Raw genomic sequence first — 26274 nt, forward strand, 5'->3', positions numbered from 1 at the left:
AACAAATGAGTCATAGTGGACAGAACAGGCATGGAGGTGGGCAAAGCCAAGCACGAGATGGCGAGATCCTATTGGCTTGTTCTAACAAACATCTGCATATTTCCGTTAGGGAACGCCTCCTCTGTGAAGTGCGCGTGTGCAATAACTCAATTTTCCTTTGCACTCCCAAACAACGCGATTTTTAAAAACTTTTGCAAAGGATAAAGTCTATAAAAACGTCGTTCCATATGTTCTAGTTTTGGGAACAGAAAACTGTATTGAGATCAAATGTATCATCGATGAGAACATTTGCAGAATGTTGGCCAAAATCCATCTCGTTCCATCTTCTCCCAATGCCAGCTAGAGGGCTTTCTCTCACTACCATATTTGGTTGTGAGTGGAAACGCCAAGCAGACGCTTCACATTTATACATCTGGGGAAATGTATGTCTCATAGTACTGCATCTCCACAGATATACATATCTCAAAATATTGAGATTGTTCTGTCAAGATTTTGTTAGTGTATCTAAGAATTTAGAGATAGTAAGTCGACATTTCAAGATGCATACAGTACCAGTCAAAAGTTTGGACAAACCTACTCATTCCAGGGTTTTTCTTATTTGGACTATTTTCTACATTGTAGAATAATAGTGAAGACATCAAAACTATGAAATAACACACATGGAATCATGTAGTAACCAAAAGGGTTAAACAAATGAAAATACATTTTAAATTTGAGATTCTTCAAAGTAGCCACCCTTTGCCATATGTGTACTGGTACTGTAAGTCAAACATCTTGGATACTAAGTCGATATTTCAAGATAGTATATTGGAATTTTGAGATGGTATATAGGAAATGATTTCCATCTATTCATGTTGCATAGATCAGTACAGTAAATGTTAACAAACACTGTATAGCCTTAAAACGACATGTCTATCAATTTGAGAGTGGTTACATTTCTCCAACCCCATCCCTCAGCTTTTTAACAAAACAGTGGCGGGGAGGACGCTTTATTATTTTCAACTGCTGATTTCAACTGAAATGTGATATGAGAAATAATAAGAGCCAACAGAGTAAGTTCACAACAGCCACAATGTCCTTTCAAATACCATAAGAGACATACTAGAACTATATGTCCTCACATTTTGTTTATGACCCTAAAGGAGATCCTTTCCTCAATTGCATGAGTTTAAAAGTGCCAAACTCTTGGTGAACTGGTAGGTAATTGGAAAGGAGGACTGATGTATTATGTGAGTAATTTGCAACCCTCTGTATTGTGTTTAGTGTCAAATCAACCTTATTGCTTTATTAAATAAAAACAACCAAACTTTTTATAATAATAATTGTAATGTACAAACATGGTCAATAACATTGTTTCAAGGCCAACTATCTCAAACTCTGGGTGCTACAGGTCGACCAGATGCTTTCTGAAATGGCACTATATCAGGTTTTGTTCAGCATGAAAAAATATACAATTGTGCCAATTCTCACTCTTCTGTACCTAATCAAACAATTGTCGAGCTGATCTACTGGACTACAGCACAAATTTGGTTTATATTAAAACTTCAGGTGGCTAAGCAACCTAGACCGCGTGATGACATACTGTCTGAGTAACTTTTAAATAGCAGATGCAACGGCCTACACAATGCAACCACGCATAAAGCAAGCTCAGCCATATTAGTTATATTGTCCAGTTGCAGTTGTCGTCTCTTCGGTTGGAAAGAGAGTGGCGCAGCGGTCTAAGGCACTGTATCTCAGTGCAGGAGGTGTCACTACAGTCCCTCGTTCGAATCCAACCTGTTTCACATCCGTCTGTGATTGGGAGTCCCATAGGGCGGCGCACAATTGGCCCAGCGTCGTCTGGGTTTGGCCGGTGTAAGCCGTCATTGTAAATAATAGTTTGTTCTTAATGGACTTGCCTAGTTAAATGTATACATTTTAAAAAAAATATGCACAATGACAACTTTTAACAATTTCCACAGAACATTTTTTCAAAAACACATTTACTTGAAGAAGAGTGCAGATGCAAAGTTTAGCAAAATAATCACGGTTTGTGCTGTTGGTGCCTTCATTCTGTTAACTAACATTGCATCTGAGCTGTTCTTCAAGTAAATGTGTTTTTGTAAAACATTGAGTGGAAAATTGTTTAAAGTCATCCTTGTGCATAGAATGTTTTGGTATGTTTAACTTTGCAATCTTTTGGTTTGTTTGACATACATGGGAAAAAATCTTTCGGAGCATCTCTCTGTTATCATGGAATTGCCTTTCTATTTCAAAACGAAACTAACGGGGGTTCTCATGCGAGAATCAATCACCACTGGGCGGCGATATAGTAACACGGAATGACATACATTACACTGCACATGGGGCACGTTCAGCAGGACACAACGTTTTGGAATGTTTAGATAAAAATAAAAGGAAAGGCAAAGGGGGATACCTAGTCAGTTGTACAACTGAATGCATTCAACTGAAATGTGTCTTCCACATTTCAGTTGTTCTGGATAAGAGTGTCTGCTAAATTGCAAAAATGTAAATGTCTGTTACCAAACGTTTTGCAACGGGATCCGACTGAATAAACCCCTGGGGTGAAATCATTAGTCCAAAACGTTTTGCAACGGGATCCAACTGAATAAACCCCTGGGGTGTAATCATTAGTCCAAAACGTTTTGCAACGGGATCCGACTGAATAAACCCCTGGGGTGTAATCATTAGTCCAAAACGTTTCGCAACAGGAACCGTTTACTCCAGACAACTTGTAATAGATTGAATACTTAAATCTGCCATCAATGAGTTTGACATCAATGTGAAACTGAGTGATTAGGCCCAGTCATCATAAATGGGTTATGTGAATATCAGTGGGGGCTGCTGAGGGGAGGATGGCTCACAATAATGGCAAACCATGCATTTGATGTATTTGATACCATTCCACTCATTCCGCTTCAGCTAGTGTCACGAGCCCATCCTCCCCAATTAAGGTGCTACCAACCTCTTCTGGTGAATATATATTCACTCTAATGCTTACAGTATGTCAGATTCAAGAGCCCAGTGTCAGATTCATGTGCTCGGCCTGGTGCTTGCCAACCAGGCAGTGAGGTGAACATCTTCTCTCTCTCCCTGCAGGTGGTGAAGACATTATCCAGCCAGACTTTAGTCTGACTCACACTGTAGGGCCAAGCTGAGCTGCACTGGGCTAGCCCCATTATGCATAACCGTGCTGGAAAGGACATTGTGAAAATAAAATATGTGCAGGCAGAATCGTTGCGCTATTGTATGAGCTATTTGACGTAAAACCATTGGTGGTGAGTAGATTATCTACTCACTTTGTTTACTTTGATCCCATAGCGACCCCATCCCTGACATTCTTTCTGGTCATACCCATAGAATTAGAATGAATAGATCAGAGTTCCCTTATTTTAATTCTAGTTTCCTGCCTCCTCCATGGTCAGGCCCATTTATTGGTGGACGTTTCTTCCTCTGGCAACACAGCCTGTAAAAGCATGTTCTATCCTTGTGTTTGTGTTCTTTGAACAGTCCCCCCCCCATATCACTCTGATTATGAACGCTATGGCTACTTACTTCTGTTGTTTTGCTTGCGATCATAATACAAAACACAAACTTGAATTCATCTTTCAAGAAAATAAGTATTAGTGTTACTATGTATATTCCAGCAAAAACAGTTGCTGTTAATCTCCTAACTCTTTTGGGAAGCATGTATGTCTTTTTTATTTCCATCAAGGATGGGATGAACAGAATGTTTGTTTACGCTATTTCAAATACGAGTTTGGAAAAAAACTAAAAAGCATTTTAAACAGACTGACATCCTAAAGCCTGCATTAACTCTTCATGAATCATGCTTTCATCAGCTTGATACTGTATACATGAACACAAACAACATAAAACTATATACATAGAGGGGTGGTGAACTGCAGTATATTCTAATTCACACAGCCACATATGGCAGGTGGGTGAGGGCAGGAAGTGAAGCAATTTGAACAGACTAAATAGATAGGGAAATGAAACGCATACAGACGTCTTTAGTACACAGTTTTCATATTAATACTGACATATTCATCAATAGCATTTGATTCATAAGCAATTTTTTTTTTGGGGGGGGGCTTACCACTCAGTACAAGTAATCTCTTTGACATTCATATGTCTGTGTTTCAGTTGTCCCCTGTCCCCTTATACTATTCAGAGGTGTCTGACTGAGGCACCCACAAATATACACACACTAACACAGCTTAAATGGTAACTCAGTCTGTTTAGTATTTATGGGTCTTTCAGAGCCCTCTATCCTTACAAGGAAACAAGTATTACTTGACATAGTGCTACACTTTGTGCTCAGCTCGTTTGCGAGAAAGACATGTTAAACGAAACTTGTCACAACACTTTTCTTACAGGACAATAGAAAATGAAAAAGGCTCTGTGTTTCAGTAAACACAGAACCCTGTAGTAAGTCATACTGGAGTGTTAAATTATTCTGTTGGCTGACAAGTCAAGTCATTTGTATTCTGCAGTGCAGAGTTTCAAAGTTTATAATTTGCTAATGAACAATGAACTTCATATAAGCCGTTTGGTCAGTTCACATTGCGAAGTCATCATAGTTTTACGGAATAGGGTAATACTATTCAGACTGTCATGGCACTCCATTTGGAGTGACAGTATAACGGCCCTGCTACACTACAGTCATCAGCCATTGAGGGAATGCTTCCTTTGAAATCAATGAAAGCTTTTGTCTATACTATCTATAAGAATCGTCAAGGTTCAATTGTATCTTGTGAATTGAAATAATGAGGTTGGTTTCTGGTGTAGCAGGTAGAACGTCCCATTGACATGATGCTGATGGAAATGCAATGCGATGGGTGTAGTGTAGCTGAAGTATCAGGGTTAGGGTTGCAACATTTTCCACAAATCCTGGTTGTAGGATTCCGGATTTTCTGCTTAATCCCTCCTGATTCCGAATATACTCCAACCGGGATTGGGGGAAAACCAGGGAATTTATTATACGAGTTAGAGTATGCCCATGACCCCATCATAGCCCTTAGGGTCAGAACACTGCCACTACCTCGCTCTCCAAACAAGGTGTATAGCACTTAGGAAACGTGCAAATCATTTTTAACATTGATGTTAGAGGGTGTAAACAAAGCACTAAGCAGGAGACATGGTATGTCTTTTTTTGAAGAATTTGACTTCATTCAAAAGTCAGACTGACACACAGGAGGCTGCTGAGAGGAGAACAGCTCATAATAATGGACGGAACAGAGCAAATAGAATGGTACCATGTATTTGATACCATTCCCCTATTGTACTCCAGCTATTACCACAAGCCCGTTCTCCACAATTAAGGTGCCACCAACCTCCCGTGGACTGACATGACATCTTCTGCACTTCACTAGGTAAAGACAGTAGAGGTCTGTATTGTTCATTCCACAACCTCTATGTTCCAGAATCTATTGCATTGTAGAAAGTCTGCAAATAATTTCACACCACTACAAGCTATAGCGATCAGTGCTTAGGCAATAGTCTAGTATTTTCAAGCCCAAAAAACTATATTCAAACTTTGGGACTATTTGAGCTATTCAGTGGCAAATCTTATTTTCACTACCATTGATGTCTCCCATTTACATCAATGCATGACTAAGTGAAAATTAATTGAATTTAGGATTTCGACAATTAAAAAAAAAAAATCTATTATTTAAATTGCGTATGTATTTATACAGTCAGTGCTCTACATAGCCCACATGTCTGTTCATGATGGTCACTATGTTTGTCTGACCATTTCAGATGATTGCCTCCTATGTTGAAGGGCAGGTACGTACCTACTCCTTTCTCAAGGTTTCTTCAGAAGTATTTTATTTCCATGGCCTCTGATACTGTAGCTATGTCTGCACTGCTTTGAAATAGAGAAAGGAAATGTTATTTTTTCGTAGAGAAAAAGCACATTCATTATATTTCCCAACATGAATAGCAGGCCTTCATTGCTTGCTCTCGTAACGATAAGCCTAAGTACGAGGGCCGCAATGGAAATTAATTTTTATCATGATGATATGAAAATCACTCAGCATTGTTTTTATTTGGGATGGTTGAATCCCTGTAGTACAGCTCATTATTTTACATAATATTTACACTTCATGTGACTTTAAAACTTTTAAAATGTCTTGACCATTGCAAGGACCTTTCACAATTTATCCCAATGTGATCATTTTTTTCTTTCCCTGGTGTACAAAAGTCTTTCATTCCCCTTTACAGCAAGCTAAAAACAGTAGTTAAATAAACTATAGTTTTTTGAAGGTATGGCTCCACATACTTATAGCCCAGGTGGAGTATTCACACATTTATTTAACCAGGCAAGTCAGTTAAGAACAAATTCTTATTTACAATGACGGGCTACCCCGGCCAAATCCTGACAACGCTGGGCCAATTGTGCACCGCCCTATGGGAGCCCCAATCACAGCCACATGTGATGCAGCTTGGATTCGAACCAGGTACTGTAGTGACACCTCTTGCACTGAGATGCAGTGTCTTAGACCACTGCACCACTCAGGAGCCCCTGGATCACACATGAGCCAGCATTCATTCTGTGAGGTTTGCAGTTAATTACTAACAGTTAAACAAAACACATATCATGAGTGAAACCTCCTCATTACAAAGTGTAATGGTTTGGGATATAGTCCAGCTGCATATTTTAAAGTAATCTTTCAAATCTTTATCAGTGCAGACAAAGGTCTCATATTAGTCGCCTGTCTACATTGCTCTATTTCAAACTATTGTCTCGATGCTGGAACTTCTCAGACATTTTTGGTCACCACCCAGGTGTGTTTTATGCAGTTGCTAGTAAAGTAAATTAAAGTATCTGACTGTATAGTAATATTCAGTTACTATATCTACATCAAAACACATTTAGACAAGGTGAGAGATGTTATACAGTTAGACATGGTAATATGTTATTCATGGCAGGGAATCATCAATCTTCCTACATTAACAGGGGGACTGGTCATTGCTTTAGCGGACCTCACTTAGTAGACAATATAGTGTTCTCCCAGACTTCTGGTATACTTACTCAATATCATACAAGAGTACTGTCTAAATACATGATAAAAGGGTGTTATGGTTTAGTACTTTGCTGAAATAAACATTTTACCCGCTTGGAACGTTAGCTCTGTTAGCTACATATTTAGCCATTTATTATTACATTTTGCGCTAGCTCATTTTGTGAATCTGCTTCCAAGGTACAGAGACTCAATTGATGAGAATAGTATACAGCTTCTATGTAAATGGTAGCTTGATATAAAATGGATACATTCTAAAATGAGAGGAGGGAGGAGTCTGAATTGGAAGTTTGCCTGACTTGGACGAGGGTTAATTCGAATGTTTAGTCTAGAAACCTGAAGTTATTTTAAGTACATTTTGGAGAGGTGAATATGTTCATACACTGTACCTCATCACGGGAAGATATTGTTGAACTAACTGAGAAAGCTTTTCAAGGCAATGAATAATGCAAAGCAACAAAATACATTACAGTAATGTGATATAAATGAAATGACAATGACAAGTCTACAAAAGGTTTAGTCTAAAGCCATAGTATTTTTGTCTCAGGACCACTAAAACAGCACTCAGACACAGATTTGAGAAAAAGTCCTTAGATTTGGGGGAAAGTGTTCAACTTTAGGAACAAGGGAAGACAGTGAAGAACTCCTTCCAGCCATGACACCAGATGGTGCAGAGAGGAAAGGATCAATGTTCCATGAGCTGCCTCTCTTCCCAGGGGAAGATATCACTTCCATAAATGGGTCAAGTTTTCCTCCTTTAAAGAAGGGTTATTTGAGTAAAATGCAGTTTTTTACAGTGGGGTCCAAAATTATTGACACCCTTGATAAAGATAAGCAATAATGACTGTATAAATAAATCATTGAAATACTGAGCTACATTGTATACAAAATAAATAAATGGGTAAATTATGAGTTTATACTAATACAATTGCTCAGAGAGATTTTGTTAAACAAGTAATATTTTTTCAAAGATCATACCCTGTAGACATGCTAATCTCTCACCAATAACAGGGGAGGTTAGTATGTCTTGGGGGTATGATCATTGAGCCTCTGTAACTTCTTCACTCATCATTATTCACGATTCATTCAGGATTATCTATAATCATGGTAGAATCCACATTAATGTAGAAGTGTTTAGAAACATATGTTTTTATTTACAATACAAGTAACTCCGAAATGACACAATACATGTTTAACCACTCATTTCTATTTGGCCCAAAATTATCTGAAAAACCAAAACTAACAGCAAATGCATCCAACAAGTCATTTTTAAGAATCTTTAGGGGTGTCAATAATTTTGACCCCTACCTTTATGAAAAAAACCAAAAACATTTATTGTTAAACAAAATCTCTTTGTCTGAGCAATTTTAGTAGTAGGCCTATAAAATAATACAATTTCAAAATGTTTTGGATCATTCAATATACCTCAGTATTTAAATTATTTATTTTATACAGTCATTATTGCTCATATTTATTAAGGCTGTCAATAATTTTGGACCCCACTGTATGTTGTTAAGAAATAGCTTTTGTTATAGTAACAGGTGTTTGGATTTAATGTTGTCCCATCAAGCACTACAACTAATTATTTATTTCTCATTATGGCATTGAGCTCCTTATGGTTTTGTATTTTGTTTCTTTCTTGTTTTTCAGTGGTGAAATGCCATCCAACAGAATAACAGCAGAGTTCTCCGAATGGTCCCAACTTTTTGAACTCATTTATTTGACTCCACTTACTGAACTTACTCTATCTTACTTTTTGGGCCTCCTGTGATTATAACTTATAAGTGCTTAATTACGTGCATGAAATGAACATTAGATAACACACAACGTTTGGGGGATTTGTGTAGTTCTATGTTAGAGCCTTCAGTGGGTTACAGACTGGCTAACCTTTAGTGGATTGAATGTTCTCTTTCATGCTCACATCTTGTCTTTTTGTGTGTGCGGGGGGGGTGAAACTATTTCGGACATTACAAATACAGCACAGTTAATGGAGACATTCCAGAGTCCCCATGTAATTGACAGACAGGTGTTTAAATTAGAGCGTCGAATCGAATGCCAACAAAGTCTTCAAATTCAACCAATGCAAGGTGGTTGGTCAGGCATTTAGGATTCCTTTTTTTAGGGTGACCGATGTAAGGTTAGTGTCTCGTCTACCTGTTCCGCTCTTCTGGAGTTTTTCAATGAAAAGTGCTCCACTTCAAAGAAACAAAGTTGTGAAATGACTGAAATGTCCCCCTGGTGTCTAGTTGTGCTGACTGTTGACAAGTCTTCAAATGAAATAACCTCCCTTTTGTACTGCATCCTTTACCACTGGAGAAAATGTGTGCCGACATCTTCTGATATCCAGGTTCTCTACCTGGGTCAAACCAATCATATTAGAGATTAGTCCAGGTCATACAAACAGAACACTCATCTGCCTCTGTGGAGTGGAATCGATTGCAAAATATGGGGATGAATTTCATCGACGCTATGAAATGCATCCCCCTCTGTGAACAAACATGATGACTTTTACATTTGAAAATATCAAATTTTATTCTCACATGATCTGGCATATGGAGGGTTAGCAGTGCCAGTTTGAAAATGCATTGCCTTAAATGCTAAATAGGAATGGGAAAATGATAAATGCATTTTTCTTTTCATATTAGTGTGCATGAGTCATGCCACAATTAAATTGCAAAGTTAAAATGAAAATGGAAAATAGTTCATTGAAAAGCCAAATGGTAAACAGAAAATTGTAAATGCAATGTGCAAAATGAAATTTAAAGTGTCTGTTTTCATTTTCCAACTACCCAATTAAGCATTTTCTCATTTTCAAAAGTGTATACAAATTGCTTCTTGGAGGCGTGAACCAAGAGAGCAACACACCCCTATGTAATAGTACATCCTAGCCATGGCGGGCTCTCTGTACATTGATTTTAGACTAGTGTAAACAGGTCTCCTGTGTACCAGAAAAGCATAGGCCTGTTAAACTGAAGCCTAGCAATTGATTCACGGAGCCAATGCAACTCTTCAGGTCTCAGACAAGGTAGGGCCTACTCATCATACATGTGTGGTAACTGAACCACCTCAGTTACAATTCACCATCTTTTGACCTCCTCTTCCTCACAGAGACCCATCTGAGCCATGAAACAAATATGACTGACAGGGTTCAAACAAGGCTATTCTGCACATCAGAAGAGCACATTAGCCCGCTAAACCAAAGCCTATAGCCAATGCAACTCTTCAGGTATCAGGCAAGGTTACTCATCATGCGAACAAGTAACCAGGAAGAAGTGATTTGTGACCATGTGATGAGTAACTTTGCCTAATGTTGAGTAACTTTGCCAGGGACCAGACAAATTGCATTAGCTCCCCAAGCTAAATTGCCTAGGTTTTGGCTTGGCAGGCTAAAATGTTCTTCTGGTGTACAGGACACCAGGTTTGAAACACGTCAGTTACACTAGTCTAAAATCAATGCACATAGGATGTATCACTGCATGGTGGTGTCCTGTTGCTCTCTGGTTCACGCCTCCAGGAAGCAATTTAAATAAACTTTTAGAATAAAAAGAGAAAATGCTAAATTGGGCAATTTGAATATGGAAACAGCCAGTTTCCATTTCACTTTGCACATTCTTTTTACCATTTTCTGTTAACCATTTGCCATTTTCTGTTTTCCATTTCCCATTTTAATTTAGAATTTCCATGAACCATTTCCAATATTCAATTAGCCATTTTCAATTGATTTCATTGTCATGAATCATGCATACTGATATGAACATATAAAAGCATTTATCATTTTACATTTCAATTGAGCACTTAAGCATTTTCGAAATGGCACGGATCACCCTCCATACTAACACGGTAATAGCATAACATGTGCTCCAATAGGTCAATATAATTCACGGGTTTTTTGACTTGCGTAACAGCACAGAGCAGGCTTCAGTCATTTCAAAGTTCATAAGGAGAAAGCATCCCTCCACGGACGCCAGTGCTGCTGTAGCCTACCAGCACACAATTGCCCCGTACGTGCAGATGGTACTCTGGTTCGATGGCTTCAGGGAAACGGAATTTCTGCATTTGAGCCTCAGTTCGGTGATTCGGGACTTACTAAAGCTTTCAATGTAATATTTGACACGGCTGCTGCAGACCTGTGATTTTTTCCCAAAGACCAGACGAAGTGCCAAGTGATGCCAAAACAGTGCGCGCGGGACAACCAAGCAGTGCGTGTTTCTCCCTCTCTCTTTATCAAGTATTTGGATTTGGCAAATCAAAGCCTTTCAAGGTTCATTCCTTCATCTAACTTCATAGTTGGTTTTAATTCTTTTTAACTTGGAATATTGGATTTTTTTTCTTCTTCATAAAACCCTTTTAGTCACTTGAATGGGATTGTGACCTCTCATCAATGAAGTCCGACAGGTGACCAACGAATTAAATATGAGAAGTTTGATTGTTTTTATTCTGTCTTTATCAACGTGTCTGTCAGTGGTAAGTACTACAACAGTACTTTTATTGTATATTTCGTTTTGTGTTAGGCCTATGCATGATAAAATGTGCACAAAGGATGAAGAGAAGAGCTTTCTATTGCTTGAAAATATAAACTAACAAATGTGTGGCATTATGATTGATGGATTTGGTAAGAAGAGGGTTTTGGCCATATAGGGTAGCCTAGTGTACAATGTTCTACTTGTTTACTCTAGTTTATTACACCAATTTGCTCTCTGCAGTTTACAGAAGTTCAACTCTTGATTTAAACATGCAGCATTTTTCACAGTCCAAAGCGATATGGTATAAACACACGCAGATGTATGATCTTAATTTGAGCCAGTTTGCTACAGCAGGAAAATAATCCTGCAACAACAGCACATTTTAATTATTATGTGGAGTCTAATTAATATCCATTTTTATAGGGGTTGATACATTTTTCATAAGAGAAAATCAAGTAAAAAATGTCAGTGGAAATTCCAAACGTCAGAAGCCTTTTTAAACCTCAAATAGACTACAACTTTTACAATTCCTGCACTGCAGGAAAGTTCTACAACAGGGTGATCACATTAAGATCCTACAGCTGTAGCAGTAATGAATAGGGTTGTGCTATTCAAAGCATCAAGATTTCATTTTTCCATAAAGCTGTCATTGGAGTGCTCTTTGCAGGGCAAATGATAGTCTAAGTCATTTCATATTTTCGCTAAATATCATCCTCATCATCTTCCCCTCACCGGATGCTCTGAATTTACCCATTGCTGTGCTTATGTTGTCTGTGCCCCCAATGTGTGGCAGAGTAAACGGTTCACAGGTGTGAATGGAGGCCTGGTCCTATAGTGCATATAATAAGCTTATACCCATCAGAACAAGATATAACAGCCGTTCGGTGTGAGCTATGATGCAGTGAATTCTGATGTAATGATTTAACTCATGTGAGAGTGAAATACAGCTTTTTTAAACAATATTCTGCAACAATGTGGAAAGTAGAACCCAAACAGATTCTATATGCAACTCTATGATAGAATGCCTTTCACACAGGATGTTGTTGACCTCTGAAAAATGTGTTAAATAGGACTGTCTGACTCTACTGTCTGCATGGTCTTACAGACTTTTATAGTTACAGACTTCGATTTTTAAATTGTTTGGAGGCACAAATAATATGGGTCACCTGAAACGCTCCAGACTATGTTTATCTCAGAGGAGCTACCCAGGAAAGGGCTGGAAATAGCCCATATTAATATACACTGCTCAAAAAAATAAAGGGAACACCAAAATAACACATCCTAGATCTGAATGAATGAAATAATCTTATTAAATACTTTTTTCTTTACATAGTTGAATGTGCTGACAACAAAATCACACAAAAATAATCAATGGAAATCCAATTTATCAACCCATGGAGGTCTGGATTTGGAGTCACACTCAAAATTAAAGTGGAAAACCACACTACAGGCTGATCCAACTTTGATGTAATGTCCTTTAAAACAAATCAAAATGAGGCTCAGTAGTGTGTGTGGCCACCACGTGCCTGTATGACCTCCCTACAATGCCTGGGCATGCTCCTGATGAGGTGGCACATGGTCTCCTGAGGGATCTCCTCCCAGACCTGGACTAAAGCATCTGCCAACTCCTGGACAATCTGTGGTGCAACGTGGCGTTGGTGGATGGAGCGAGACATGATGTCCCAGATGTGCTCAATTGGATTCAGGTCTGGGGAACGGGCGGGCCAGTCCATAGCATCAATGCCTTCCTCTTGCAGGAACTGCTGACACACTCCAGCCACATGAGGTCTAGCATTGTGTTGCATTAGGAGGAATCCAGGGCCAACCGCACCAGCATATGGTCTCACAAGGGGTCTGAGGATCTCATCTCGGTACCTAATGGCAGTCAGGCTAATCAAATCAAATCAAATCAAATTTATTTTTATATAGCCCTTCGTACATCAGCTGATATTCTCAAAGTGCTGTACAGAAACCCAGCCTAAAACCCCAAACAGCAAGCAAAGCATGTGAAAGAAGCACGGTGGCTAGGAAAAACTCCCTAGGAAAAACTCCCTAGAAAGGCCAAAAACCTAGGAAGAAACCTAGAGAGGAACCAGGCTATGAGGGGTGGCCAGTCCTCTTCTGGCTGTGCAGGGTGGATATTATAACAGAACATGGTCAAAATGTTAAAATGTTAAAATGTTCATAAATGACCAGCATGGTCAAATAATAATAATCATAGTAGTTGTCGAGGGTGCAACAAGCACGTCCGGTGAACAGGTCAGGGTTCCATAGCCGCAGGCAGAACAGTTGAAACTGGAGCAGCAGCACGGCCAGGTGGACTGGGGACAGCAAGGAGTCATCATACCAGGTAGTCCTGAGGCATGGTCCTAGGGCTCAGGTCCTCCGAGAGAAAGACAGAAAGAGAGAAAGAGAGAATTAGAGAGAGCATATTTAAATACACACAGGACACCGGATAAGACAAGAGAAATACTCCAGATGTAACAGACTGACCCTAGCCCCCCGACACATAAACTACTGCAGCATAAATACTGGAGGCTGAGACAGGAGGGATCAGAAGACACTGTGGCCCCATCCGATGATACCCCCGGACAGGGCCAAACAGGCAGGATATAACGCCACCCACTTTGCCAAAGCACAGCCAGGCTACCACTGGCGAGCACATGGAGGGCTGTGCGGCCCCCCCAAAGAAATGCCACCCCACACCATGACTGACCCACCGCCAAACCGGTCATGCTGGAGGATGTTGCAGGCAGCAGAACGTTCTCCATGGCGTCTCCAGACTCTGTCACGTCTGTCACATGTGCTCAGTGTGAACCTGCTTTCATCTGTGACGAGCACAGGGCGCCAGTGGCGAATTTGCCAATCTTGGTCTTCTCTGGCAAATGCCAAACATCCTGCACGGTGTTGGGCTGTAAGCACAACGCCCACCTGTGGACGTCGGGCCCTCATACCACCCTCATGGAGTCTGTTTCTGACCGTTTGAGCAGACACATGCACATTTGTGGCCTGCTGGAGGTCATTTTGCAGGGCTCTGGCAGTGCTCCTCCTGTTGCTGGGTTGTTGCCCTCCTATGGCCTCCTCCACGTCTCCTGATGTACTGGCCTGTCTCCTGGAAGCGCCTCCATGCTCTGGACACTACGCTGACAGACACAGCAAACCTTCTTGCCACAGCTCGCATTGATGTGCCATCCTGGATGAGCTGCACTACCTGAGCCACTTGTGTGGGTTGTAGACTCCGTCTCATGCTACCACTAGAGTGAAAGCACCGCCAGCATTCAAAAGTGACCAAAACATCAGCCAGGAAGCATAGGAACTGAGAAGTGGTCTGTGGTCACCACCTGCAGAACCACTCCTTTATTGGGGGTGTCTTGCTAATTGCCTATAATTTCCACCTGTTGTCTATTCCATTTGCACAACAGCATGTGAACTTTATTGTCAATCAGTGTTGCTTCCTAAGTGGACAGTTTGATTTCACAGAAGTGTGATTGACTTGGAGTTACATTGTGATGTTTAAGTCTTCCCTTTATTTTTTTGAGCAGTGTATGTAGCCTTAGAAATAAGGTTAAAGAAACCAATAACTTGCTAACATTAGATAACATTTATATATTAGCCATTTCTGAGACTTAGATAATTCGTTTGATGATACAGCAGTAGCAATACAAGGATATACCATCTATAGAAGAGTCAGGAATGCTTATTGGGGAGGTGTTGCTCTATATGTTCAGAGCCATATCCCTGTAATGCTTAGGAAGATCTCATGTCAAGTGTTATTGAAGTGCTGTGGTTGCAGGTTCACCTGACTCATCTAAAACCTATTATTTTGGGGTGTTGCTATAGGCCACCAAGTGCTAACAGTCAGTATCTAAGTAATGTGGGGTGGCAGGGTAGCCTAGTGGTTAGATCGTTGGGCTAGTAACCAAAAGGTTGCAAGTTCGAATCCCCGAGCTGACAAGGTACGAATCTGTCGTTCTTCCCCTGAACAAGGCAGGGCCCTTCCTAGGCCGTCATTGTTCCTAGGCCGTCATTGAAAATAAGAATTTGTTCTTAACTGACTTGCCTAGTTAAATAAAGGTAAAAAATAAAAATGTGTGTGAAATGCTTGATAGTATATGTATCGCAAACACAGATGTCTACTATCTTGGGGACCTGAATATCTGTCTGTTCAAGAGGAAGCATCTCACTGCCTACAATCTGGTTCAGGTCATTTATCAACCTACCATGGTGTTTACAGACACTACAGGGACAAGATCATCCACATGTATTGATCACATTTTTACTAATACTGTAGAACTTTGTTCTAAAGCTGTATCCGTACCCATTGGTGCAGTGATCACAAAGGGGCTATATCCAGGAAACAGTAGCGGGTGTGGGTAAAATCACAAAGGAAGCCAAGCCATTAAAAAAGCCATACATTAAGTTGACTGTGCCTTTTAAACAGCTTGGAAAATTCCAGAAAATTATGTCATGCTTTAGAAGCTCCTGATAGGCTAATTGACATAATTTGAATCAATTGGAGGTGTACCTGTTGATGTATTTCAAGGCCTACCGTCAAACTCAGTGCCTCTTTGCTTGACATCATGGGAAAATCAAAAGAAATCAGCCAAGACCTCAGAAAAACAATTGTAGACCTCCACAAGCCTGGTTCATCATTGGGAGCAATTTCCAAATGCCTGAAGGTACCACGTTCATCTGTACAAACAATAGTATGCAAGTATAAACACCATGGGACCACGCAGCCGTCATACCGCTCAGGAAGGAGACGTGTTCTGTCTCCTACAGATAAATGTACTTTGGTGCAAAAAGTGCAAATCAATCCCAGAACAACAACAAAGGACCGTGTGAAGATGCTGGAGGAAACAGGTACAAAAGTATGTATATTCACAAGTAAACGAGTCCTTTATCGACATAACCTGAAAGGCCGCTCAGCAAGGAACTGCTCCAAAACAGTTTACAACTGCACATGGGGACAAAGATTGTACTTTTTGGAGAAATGTCCTCTGGTCTGATGAAACAAAAATAGAACTGTTTGGCCATAATGACCATCGTTATGTTTGGAGGAAAAAGGGGGAAGCTTGCAAGCCGAAGAACACCATCCCAAGCGTGAAGCACGGGGGTGGCAGCATCATGTTGTGGGGCTGCTTTGCTGCAGGAGGGACATGGTGGACTTCACAAAATAGATTGTTTCATGAGGATGGAAATTTATGTGGATATATTGAAGCAACATCTCAAGACATCAGTCAGGAAGTTAAAGCTTGGTTGCAAATGGGTCTTCCAAGTGGACAATGACCCCAAGCATACTTCAAAGGTTGTGGCAAAATGGCTTAAGGACAACAAAGTCAAGGTATTGGAATGGCCATCACAAAGCCCTGACCTCAATCCTATAGAAAATGTGTGGGCAGAACTGAAAAAGCGTGTGCGAGCAAGGAGGCCTACAAACCTGACTCGGTTACACCAGCTCTGTCAAGAGGAGTGGGCCAAAATTCACCCAACTTATTGTGAGAAGCTTGTGGAAGGCTGCCTGAAACATTTGACCCAAGTTAAACAAAGGCAATGCTACCAAATAGAAATTGAGTGTATGTAAACTTCTGACCCACTGGGAATGTGATGAAAGAAATAAAATCTGAAAAAAATAATTCTCTCTACTATTATTCTGACATTTCACATTCTTAAATATAAAGTGGTGATCCTAACTGACCTAAGACGGAATTAGAAAATGTGTGGGCAGAAATGAAAAAGCGTGTGCGAGCAAGGAGGCCTACAAACCTGACTCGGTTACACCAGCTCTGTCAAGAGGAATGGGCCAAAATTCACCCAACTTATTGTGAGAAGCTTGTGGAAGGCTGCCTGAAACATTTGACCCAAGTTAAACAAAGGCAATGCTACCAAATAGAAATTGAGTGTATGTAAACTTCTGACCCACTGGGAATGTGATGAAAGAAATAAAATCTGAAAAAAATAATTCTCTCTACTATTATTCTGACATTTCACATTCTTAAATATAAAGTGGTGATCCTAACTGACCTAAGACGGAATTTTTACTTGGACTAAATGTCAGGGATTGTGAAAAACTGAGTTTATATGTATTTGGCTAAGGTGTATGTAAACTTCCGACTTCAACTGTATGTGTGTGTGTCTGTGTGTGTGTGTGTGCGTGCGTGCACCCTCAAGTAAAGCAAAAAATGTTGACTCACCCTACAGTATTTGTAGACTAGTTGAACGCCAATGCCATCCTCCTCTCTTCATGTTGGCAAAATGGTCTATGGCTCTGTCCAGTGGCGATTTTAAATCTTTGTGGGGCAAACTCTTTTTTTTTTTTTTGATGCATGCCAGCAAAGCCACTACACAACACAACATTAACAATACATTTATTGGAGTATAATGGTGACAAATGGTGCCCACAAACTGTTAGGGCCTACATAAAGCTGTCCCAACAGCCGTCCCAACACCTTACCACTGCAACACATGGCTATCAGCGGAGCCTTGTCTGGCAGTGAAACAGTTCATTCAGCCTCATTTACTGCCTTTTAAAAAAACATAGCTGATATGGCTGACTTGTTTAAACAAATGTGGTTCCTACTGACAATTGAGATGCACAAACTATGGCATAGCAGGAAGACGAGCAGAGAAGAGGCAATCTGTATTTTCGATTAAGACATTAATGAGCAAGGACAGACGTAGTCAATATAACTATTTGTTCAGCACTTTTGAAATGCACAGCGACAGAATGGGCTGTTCTTCCAGTACTCTCCCTGTACACCAAGTCAGAACTGCAGGATAACTAAAGGGGGCATATAAGCAGACAATGAAAGCTCTTACAATATTCGATGATGACATTTCTCTAAAACAGGCTATAGGCTACATGTGCACCACCAAGTCAGAACAGTAGGCTAAATTATGAGTGGAAAAGGGACTGAATTATTAGGGTGAGGCACATGGGCTACTAACAGCTTACTATACAACATACACTTAGTATTACTTTCTTAGCTACATTATACATATCTCCCTGGCATATTACATGCATCAGCATACAATATATTTTTGGACTCACATTGTTGTGCTGTGCTCACTTCAACAGGAAGGTGACACGGTGGTCCTTTGAGGGCAAACTTTGACATCAGTCTGTCATTCTCTGGATTTATTGTGCTTTCAAGACAACTGGGAACAGCAACAAAAAAACAATGTTGAATCATGATGTTAGTAATCTTCAGGTCGGAGCTCTAGACTTGGAATTTGTTCAAAACTTATTTTCCCAGTCAGAGCAAATTTTTTTTCTGAGTTCAAAGTTGTCTTGAACTCACTAAAGTCTGAGATTTCCCAGTTCTGAGTTTTCAGTTGTTTTGAATGTGGCAGAAGTCATGCTGGATTGAAAGAATGGCCAATGTTGAAAGTTTATCCTTTTAAGCTTGGAAAAGAGACTCTTAAACCCAGACATGGATAACACATCCACTCCACTAAATAGCAGGCTCGTGATTGCTTAGCAATTCTTGCAGTTAGCCACTGATTCCTTCCAAACCCCTCATTGTTGAATTTGCGATTTCTAACTTGTTGTGTAATGTTTATGTCTAATGGCCGATGAGCAGAAAAAACATTAATACCTTATTTACATAAGTATTTAGACCCTTTTCTATGAGATCCAAAATTGAGTTTAGGTGCATCCTGTTTCCATTGATCATCCTTGAGATGTTTCTTAAACTTGATTGGAGTCCACCTGTGGTAAATTCAATTGATTGGACATGATTTGGAAATGGTCCCACATTTGACAGTGCATGTCTGAGCAAAAACGAAGCCAGGAGGTCGAAGGAATTGTCCGTAGAGCTCTGAGACAGGATTGTGTCAAGGCACAGATCTGGGGAAGGGTACCCAAACATTTCTGCAGCATTGAAGGTCCCCAAGAACACAGTGGCCTCCATCATTCTTAAATGGAAGACGTTTGGAACCACCAAGACCCTTTCTAGAGCTGGCCACCCAGCCAAACTGAGCAATTCGGGGAGAAGGGACTTGGTCAGGGAGATGACCAAGAACCCAATGGTCACTCTGACAGAGCTCTAGAGTTCCTCTGTGGAGATGGGAGAACCTTCCACAAGGAGAACCATCTCTGCAGCACTCCACCAGTCAGGCCTTTATGGTAGAGTGGCCAGACAGAAGCCACTCCTCAGTAAAAGGTACATGACAGCCCACTTGGAGTTTGCCAAAACGCACCTAAAGACTCTCAGACCATGAGAAACACAATTCTCTGGTCTGATGAAACCAAGATTGAATTATTTGACCTGAATGCCAAGTGTCACGTCTGGAGGAAATCTGGCACCATCACTATGGTGAAGCATGGTGGTTGCAGCATCATGCTCTGAGGATGTTTTCCAGCGGCATGGACTGGGAGACTAGTCAGGGTCAAGGCAAAGATGAACAGAGCAAAGTACAGAGAGATCCTAAATGAAAACCTGCTCCAGAGTGCTCAGGACCTCAGACTGGGGCGAAGTTTTACCTTCCAACAAGACAATGACCCTAAGCACACAGCTAGGACAACGCAGGAGTGGCTTCTGGACAAGTCTCTGAATATCCTTGAGTGGCCCAGCCAGAGCCCAGACTTGAACCCGATCTATCTCTGGAGAGAACTGAAAATAGCTTTGCAGCAACACTCCCTATCCAACCTGACAGTGCTTGAGAGGATCTGCAGAGAAGAATGGGTGAAACTCCCAAAATACAGGTGTGCCAAGCTTGTCGCGTCATACCCGAGGCTGTAATCGCTGCCAAAGGTGCTTCAACAAAGTACTGAGTAAAGGGTCTAAATACTTACGTGAATGTGATTTTTTTTGTTTATTCTAAAAATCAGTTTTTGCTTTGTCATTATGTGTAGATTGAGAGATTTAAAAAAAAATACATTTTAGAATAAAGCTGTAACGTAACAAAATGTGGAAAAGTCAAAGGGTCTGAATACTTTCCGAAGGCACTGTATATAACATGATTTGATGTAATTTTATCTGTGGCCAATGACTTTGAGGCTTCTTGGATGGCCACTTCTAATGTAACTCTATGGCAGCACCCAAGGGGTTTGAATTTTTGATCTCTCCCCATAGATTTGGTGGTGACGTAATGTCCTCATGAGTGACAGACCACTGAGCCAATCACGGCACAACTAGAGAACATTACCAACCCATACGCTCAATATTTTCCTCTGGCTGCCCCACCACCATGGAAAACACTGAGCTAGGCTGAAACACCAGCATTTTGGAGTTGCCTTACTCAAGAAAGCAAAAAATACCATGTTTGTATGCAGCTTTATTAACTCAATTATTTTCTTTTTTTCTTTGTTTGCAAACTGATATGTGACACGTATTAATGCGAAAATAACATGCAAAACATGCTAAACAGGTGGGCTATGCCCCACCTGCCCTGAATGGCGGGTCACCACGGGCTCTGTCAAACAGTACACTTTTTTAGTTTTTGTTGTCATAGCTAAAATGCTTGCTAGCCTGACTTCCTTACATGGGCAACAATGAACCAGCTATGTTAGCTAGCTAGCTTGTTTATGTGAGCCTACTAGGCTACATCTAGGCTACATATTGAACTTCAATCATCTCAGGCCATTGGCACAACATATTTCGTTATTAAAGGTAGATCAGAATCGGCGTTGGCCTGTACAGAGAATTAAGTAAAAAACACAAGTCCAAATCCCAATCTCCATCCATGGCTTAGGAAAGGTAGCAGGCTAGCTACTCTAGGACATCAACACAAGCAGACCAGAAACTTTTTTTTCTGAAAATGACGTTTTGCGAAGGAAGTAATTTGATTGGTCTGAAGCCAAATCCAAACTGGCCTCCTTTGGGGGGCATTTTGCTGCACCGGGACAACTCACAGTTGAGTTCAGCTAATTATTTTATAAAATGTTTTATCATGGGGAGCCAAATGCTTGCTGGCATCAATCAATCAAATGCTACAGCGGCAACAAGTTATATTCTTTTGGTCCAGACTGTATCAGATACATGGGTTCCCATACTGAGACAGACGGGCGCTGTTTCCCTTGCTCAGATGATTTCAGCCACTTGCGAATAGACGGAAAATTATGAAAACAAAGAGAGAGACTAAGAGAAATTAATGGTATTTATTTATTGGTGAAATATTTGGGGAAGCCTGGCTTCCCTTGGCATCCATGAATACACACCACTGCCCGGAAAGCAAAAGTTACAAAAGCTGGGCCTAAAATAGTGTATAAGAGATCATACAAATGATTTTGCTGTGACTCTTATGTGGATGATTTAAAAAATATTTGTTGGTCTGATGTGACTAATAAGGAGCATCCAGAAGCTGCACTTGATGAATTTATTAAATTGCTTCTTCCAATCATTGATAACCATGTACCTGTTAAGAAATGGTCTGTTAGAACAGTTACGGCTCCATGGATTGATGAGGAATTGAAAAACTGTATGGTTGAAAGAGTTGGGGCAAAAGGAATCTGGCTGCACATCTGACTTAATGCAAGTTGAGAAATGATATGACTAAACTCAACAAAAAGAATAAGAAACTGTATTATGTATTAAGCCAAGATCAATGATATAAAGAATGATGGAAAAAAAACTTTGGAGTACTTTAAATTATGGGCAGAAAGATGAATTCAACTCAATCTTTAATCGAATCAAATGGCTTATTAATCACAAAACCATTTGATGTTGCCAATTATTTTAATGATTACTTCATTGGCAAAGTGGGCAAAATTAGGCAGGAAATGCCAACAATGAACAGTGAGCCATCATACTCATGCATAAAAAAATGAATAATGAACGAAAAGCATTGCATGTTGGAATTCTGTAAAGTTAGTGTGGGAGAGGTGGAAAAATGACTGATATTGATCAATAATGACAAACCTCCTGGCATTGACAACTTGGATGGTAGCTGACTCTATAGCCACTCCTATCTGTCATATCAAAGCCTTGAGGAATGTCTTTGTCCTCAGGCCTGGAGGGAAGCCAAAGTCATTTACTGGTTCTAACACTGGCATTAAACTAAGCCTGTGTGTCCATGTATGCTGATGATTCAACCATATGCATGTCAGAAACCACAGCTAATGAAGTCACTGAAACCCTTAACAAGGAGTTGCAGTCAGTTTTGGAATGGGTGGCCAGTAATAATCTGGTCCTGAACATCTCTAAAACTAAGAGCATTGTATTTGCTACAAATCCTTCCCTAAGCTCTAGACCTCAGCTGAATCTGGTAATGAATGGTATGGCTGTTGAACAAGTTGAGGAGACTAAATTACTTGGTGTTACCTTATATTGTAAACTGCAATGGTAAAAACATATAGATTCAATAGTTGTAATGATGGTGAGAGGTCTGTCCATAATAAAGAGTTACTCCTCTTTTTTGACACCACACTCCAAAAAGCAAGTCCTGCAGACTCTAGTTTTGTCTTATCTTGATTATTGTCCTGTCATGTGATCAAGTGCTGCAAAGAAAGACCCAATTAAGCTGCAGCTGGCCCAGAACAGAGTGGCAGGTCTTGCTCTTCATCGTAATCATAATATAAATACTATGCATGCTAGTCTCTCTTGGCTAAGACTTGAGGAGAGACTGACTGCATCACTTCTTCTTTTTAGAAGAAACATTAATGTGCTGAAAATTCAAAATTGTTTGCATAGTCAATTTACACACAGCTCTGACACACACTTACCCCACCAGACATGCCACCAGGGGTCTTTTCACAGTCCCCAAATACAGAACAAATTCAAGAAAGTGTACAGTATTATATAGAGCTATTATTACATGGAGCTCCCTTCCATCTCACATTGCTCAAATAAACAGCAAACCTAGTTTCAAAAAACAGATTAAGCAACACCTCAAGGCATCACGTCTCTCCCGTATTTGACCTAGATATTGTGTGTATGTATTGATATGTGTGCCGTTTTTAAATTATATGTAGTTCTGTCCTTGAGCTGTTCTTGTCTATTAATGTTCTGTATTATGTTATGTTTCATGTTTCCTAATTGGTCTTTTCATGAATCAGAGTAGCTCTGAAAAAGATCTGATGTGAAAAGACCAATTAGTGGAAAAAATATCAGAATTGGGCTGGCTGTGTAAACACAGCCTATGTGCCCAATCACTGTTGGTTTGGTATGGTGCCAATATGCTTGATGCAATTAGGGCAAAATGGGAAAGAAACTGTACTGTATCATGAAAGTGCTAGAGGACTTTTTGCCAGGGCAAATGAACCCCTTCTCTCAAAATAGGTTAAATATTTGATGTGTATTAACTTTTCTTCTCCATCAACCAGATGTGAGCAGAGCAGAGCGAATAATCCTTAATTTATCCCATATTAATATGGGTTACAGAGATTCAACAATTTCAGTAGCTACTGACAATTTTGACAAGTAGAACAAGTAGACAAGTAGAAATACATTGAATTCAATATACTTAATACGATGAATTCAATAAATGTATTTACTAAGCAGGAACAAACTTGAGGAAAGTTTCAGAACCTCTAGATAAGAGATGGAGTCTGTCTAGCTATACCTATTTTGTGTGTACACCCCATCTGTCTACAGTAGAGTAATGTCTTAGAAATACTTAAGCACTGTATGTTGAGCCAAGTATGGAAGCTCTCGATAAGCTCTTGGGCTCCCGAGTGGCGCAGCGGTCTAAGGCACTGCATCTCAGTGCAAGAGGTGTCACTACAGTCACTGGTTCAAATCCAGGCTGTATCACATCCAGCTGTGACTGTGAGTCCCATAGGGTGGCACACAATTGGTCTGGGGTAGGCTGTCATTGTAAATAAAAAAAAATGACTTAAATAAAGGTTAAATAAAATAAATAATATAGCCTGTCTATACAGTAGGTATTAATGTTTAATACAACGCAGTGCTTCCTTTGTAATACATGAAAATAAGGACATATTGTACTGTACAGAAATACCTATCTGAGCATAATTTGTATGCACTGTCTGTAGGCATCTACAGAGACTGTTACATTTTAGTCATTTAGCAGACGCTCTTATCCAGCGCGACTTACAGTAGTGAATGCATACATTTCATATAATTTCATACATATCATACATTTTTTTTTCTGTGCTGGCCCCCCGTGGGAATCAAACCCACAACCCTGGTGTTGCAAACACCATGCTCTACCAACTGAGCTACAGGGAAGGCTGTTGCCAAATCAGATTTGGTAATAGGCCTTCTCTTTTCATTTCCAAGTGGACTCTTTTCAGGTCATTAGCAAAAGCTCATAATTATCTTGTACCTCAATCAACAGATCAAGATCAACAGCTAACTCATATGCGCAATTAACCTGTATATGACATTGAAGTGGTTGCTTATTGCAATGATATGTCCTTGACTTCCAAGTATAAAGTACATTGGATCCATCGCACACAAAGTAATTCTGTCTCATTCAATAGTCAGTGCCCTGTTATCTCATTGATGAGGGATTTTCTTTCCAGGAAAACAGCTAACTTCCTGCATTTCAAGACAATTTATGTTGAAAAAATGTGCAGTTTTATAATGCTATTCTACACTTTTTGCTGTGATTGAGAGAAAAATGGGCTGTTTTATCGCTCATCTCATGCCATTGTTCACATTTTGCCGTGATGCTGAGAGAAAATGTAGAATTTTTAAAGCTAGTTTTCTGCGACTATAGCTAATTTGCTATCATATTGCTATCTGAGGGTCCCCTGACCTCCATGGGGCCCACAACCCCCGAAAAAAACATTTGGTTGGGGGACCCCTGGAGGTAGGGGCACGTGCTCTGCGTGCCTGTTTGTTAAGCTGGCCCTGAAAATAGTAAAGTCTAGTCACTGCCTTTCATCAAATTATAACAGATTCAATATGGTATGTGGGAAGTGGGTTAGTGATACGTAAAATGCATGCATGACTGTAAGTCGCTTTGGATAAAAGCGTCTACTAAATGGCATATATTATATACCAGTCCTGGGTTCACAAGTCCATCTGGTTATAGACAGATAAATCTGTGTCCAGTGATCCTGTTTAAAACAGTTTATCTGTTAGTGTAAGGGGTGCGTAACTGGTGGCAGGGAAGTCAAACGTAGGAGAGCAGAACTTGGTGAATAGCCGGAGCAGTTTAATATATAAAACTAACGGCATACAAAATAACAAACACATGGGTACAAAACCCGTAGCGTATCAGTAACACATAGTACAAGTACTTACAATAAACAATTCCCGAACAAGGACATGGGGGAAACAGAGGGAAAATATACAACATGTAATTAGGGAATTGAAACCAGGTGAGTGTGAAAACAAGACAAAACAAATGGAACATGAAAAATGGATCGGCGATGGCTAGAAGACCGGTGACGTCGACCGCCGAACACCGCCCGAATAAGGAGAGGAACCGACTTCGGCAGAAGTCGTGACAGTTAGGGGAAAGAGGTAAACATTAGGGTTTTATTTGATATTATTGTATGAATCATATTATACTGCAATTCGAATCATAACAATATTGGATAAAGGATAATCAAATAAAAAGCTACAGAGACTTACTGTGTGTCCCCAGTGTTTGTGTTTTTAACATTAGTTACAAAATCAGCTGTGGGATACACAGTAGTAATATTAGAAGTTTAGACTTTCACATTTTAGCCTGAAAGTCTGCGTTGAGTTGCATTTACTAAGATATATTACATTTGGAATGTATCTACTCTGCATCTCCTTTCTCTGGCAGAATACTAGAAATTAATCATAGCAATATCCTACAACGCCAATGGCCTTTCAATGAATATGTCTGTCTGCCACAATTTGGTTTAGCAAAGAAGCGTTTAAAAAAATACATTTGGTTTA

General features: G+C 40.0%; 1 protein-coding gene across 1 annotated transcript in view; it reads left to right on the plus strand.

Annotated features, from left to right (window-relative positions):
- Nucleotides 1-10847: 10847 nt before the first annotated feature.
- The window catches only part of LOC106599477 (vasoactive intestinal polypeptide receptor 2), a 45621-nt gene continuing 30194 nt past the window's right edge, over nucleotides 10848-26274 (plus strand). The window contains exon 1 of the mRNA XM_014190730.2: nucleotides 10848-11492. Within this exon, the coding sequence (XP_014046205.1) occupies nucleotides 11442-11492 (51 nt within the window). The 5' untranslated portion in view covers nucleotides 10848-11441. The remainder of the gene's footprint in view (nucleotides 11493-26274) is intronic.

This window comes from Salmo salar, chromosome ssa03, assembly GCF_905237065.1.
Source record: "Salmo salar chromosome ssa03, Ssal_v3.1, whole genome shotgun sequence".
Lineage (NCBI taxonomy): Eukaryota > Metazoa > Chordata > Actinopteri > Salmoniformes > Salmonidae > Salmo > Salmo salar.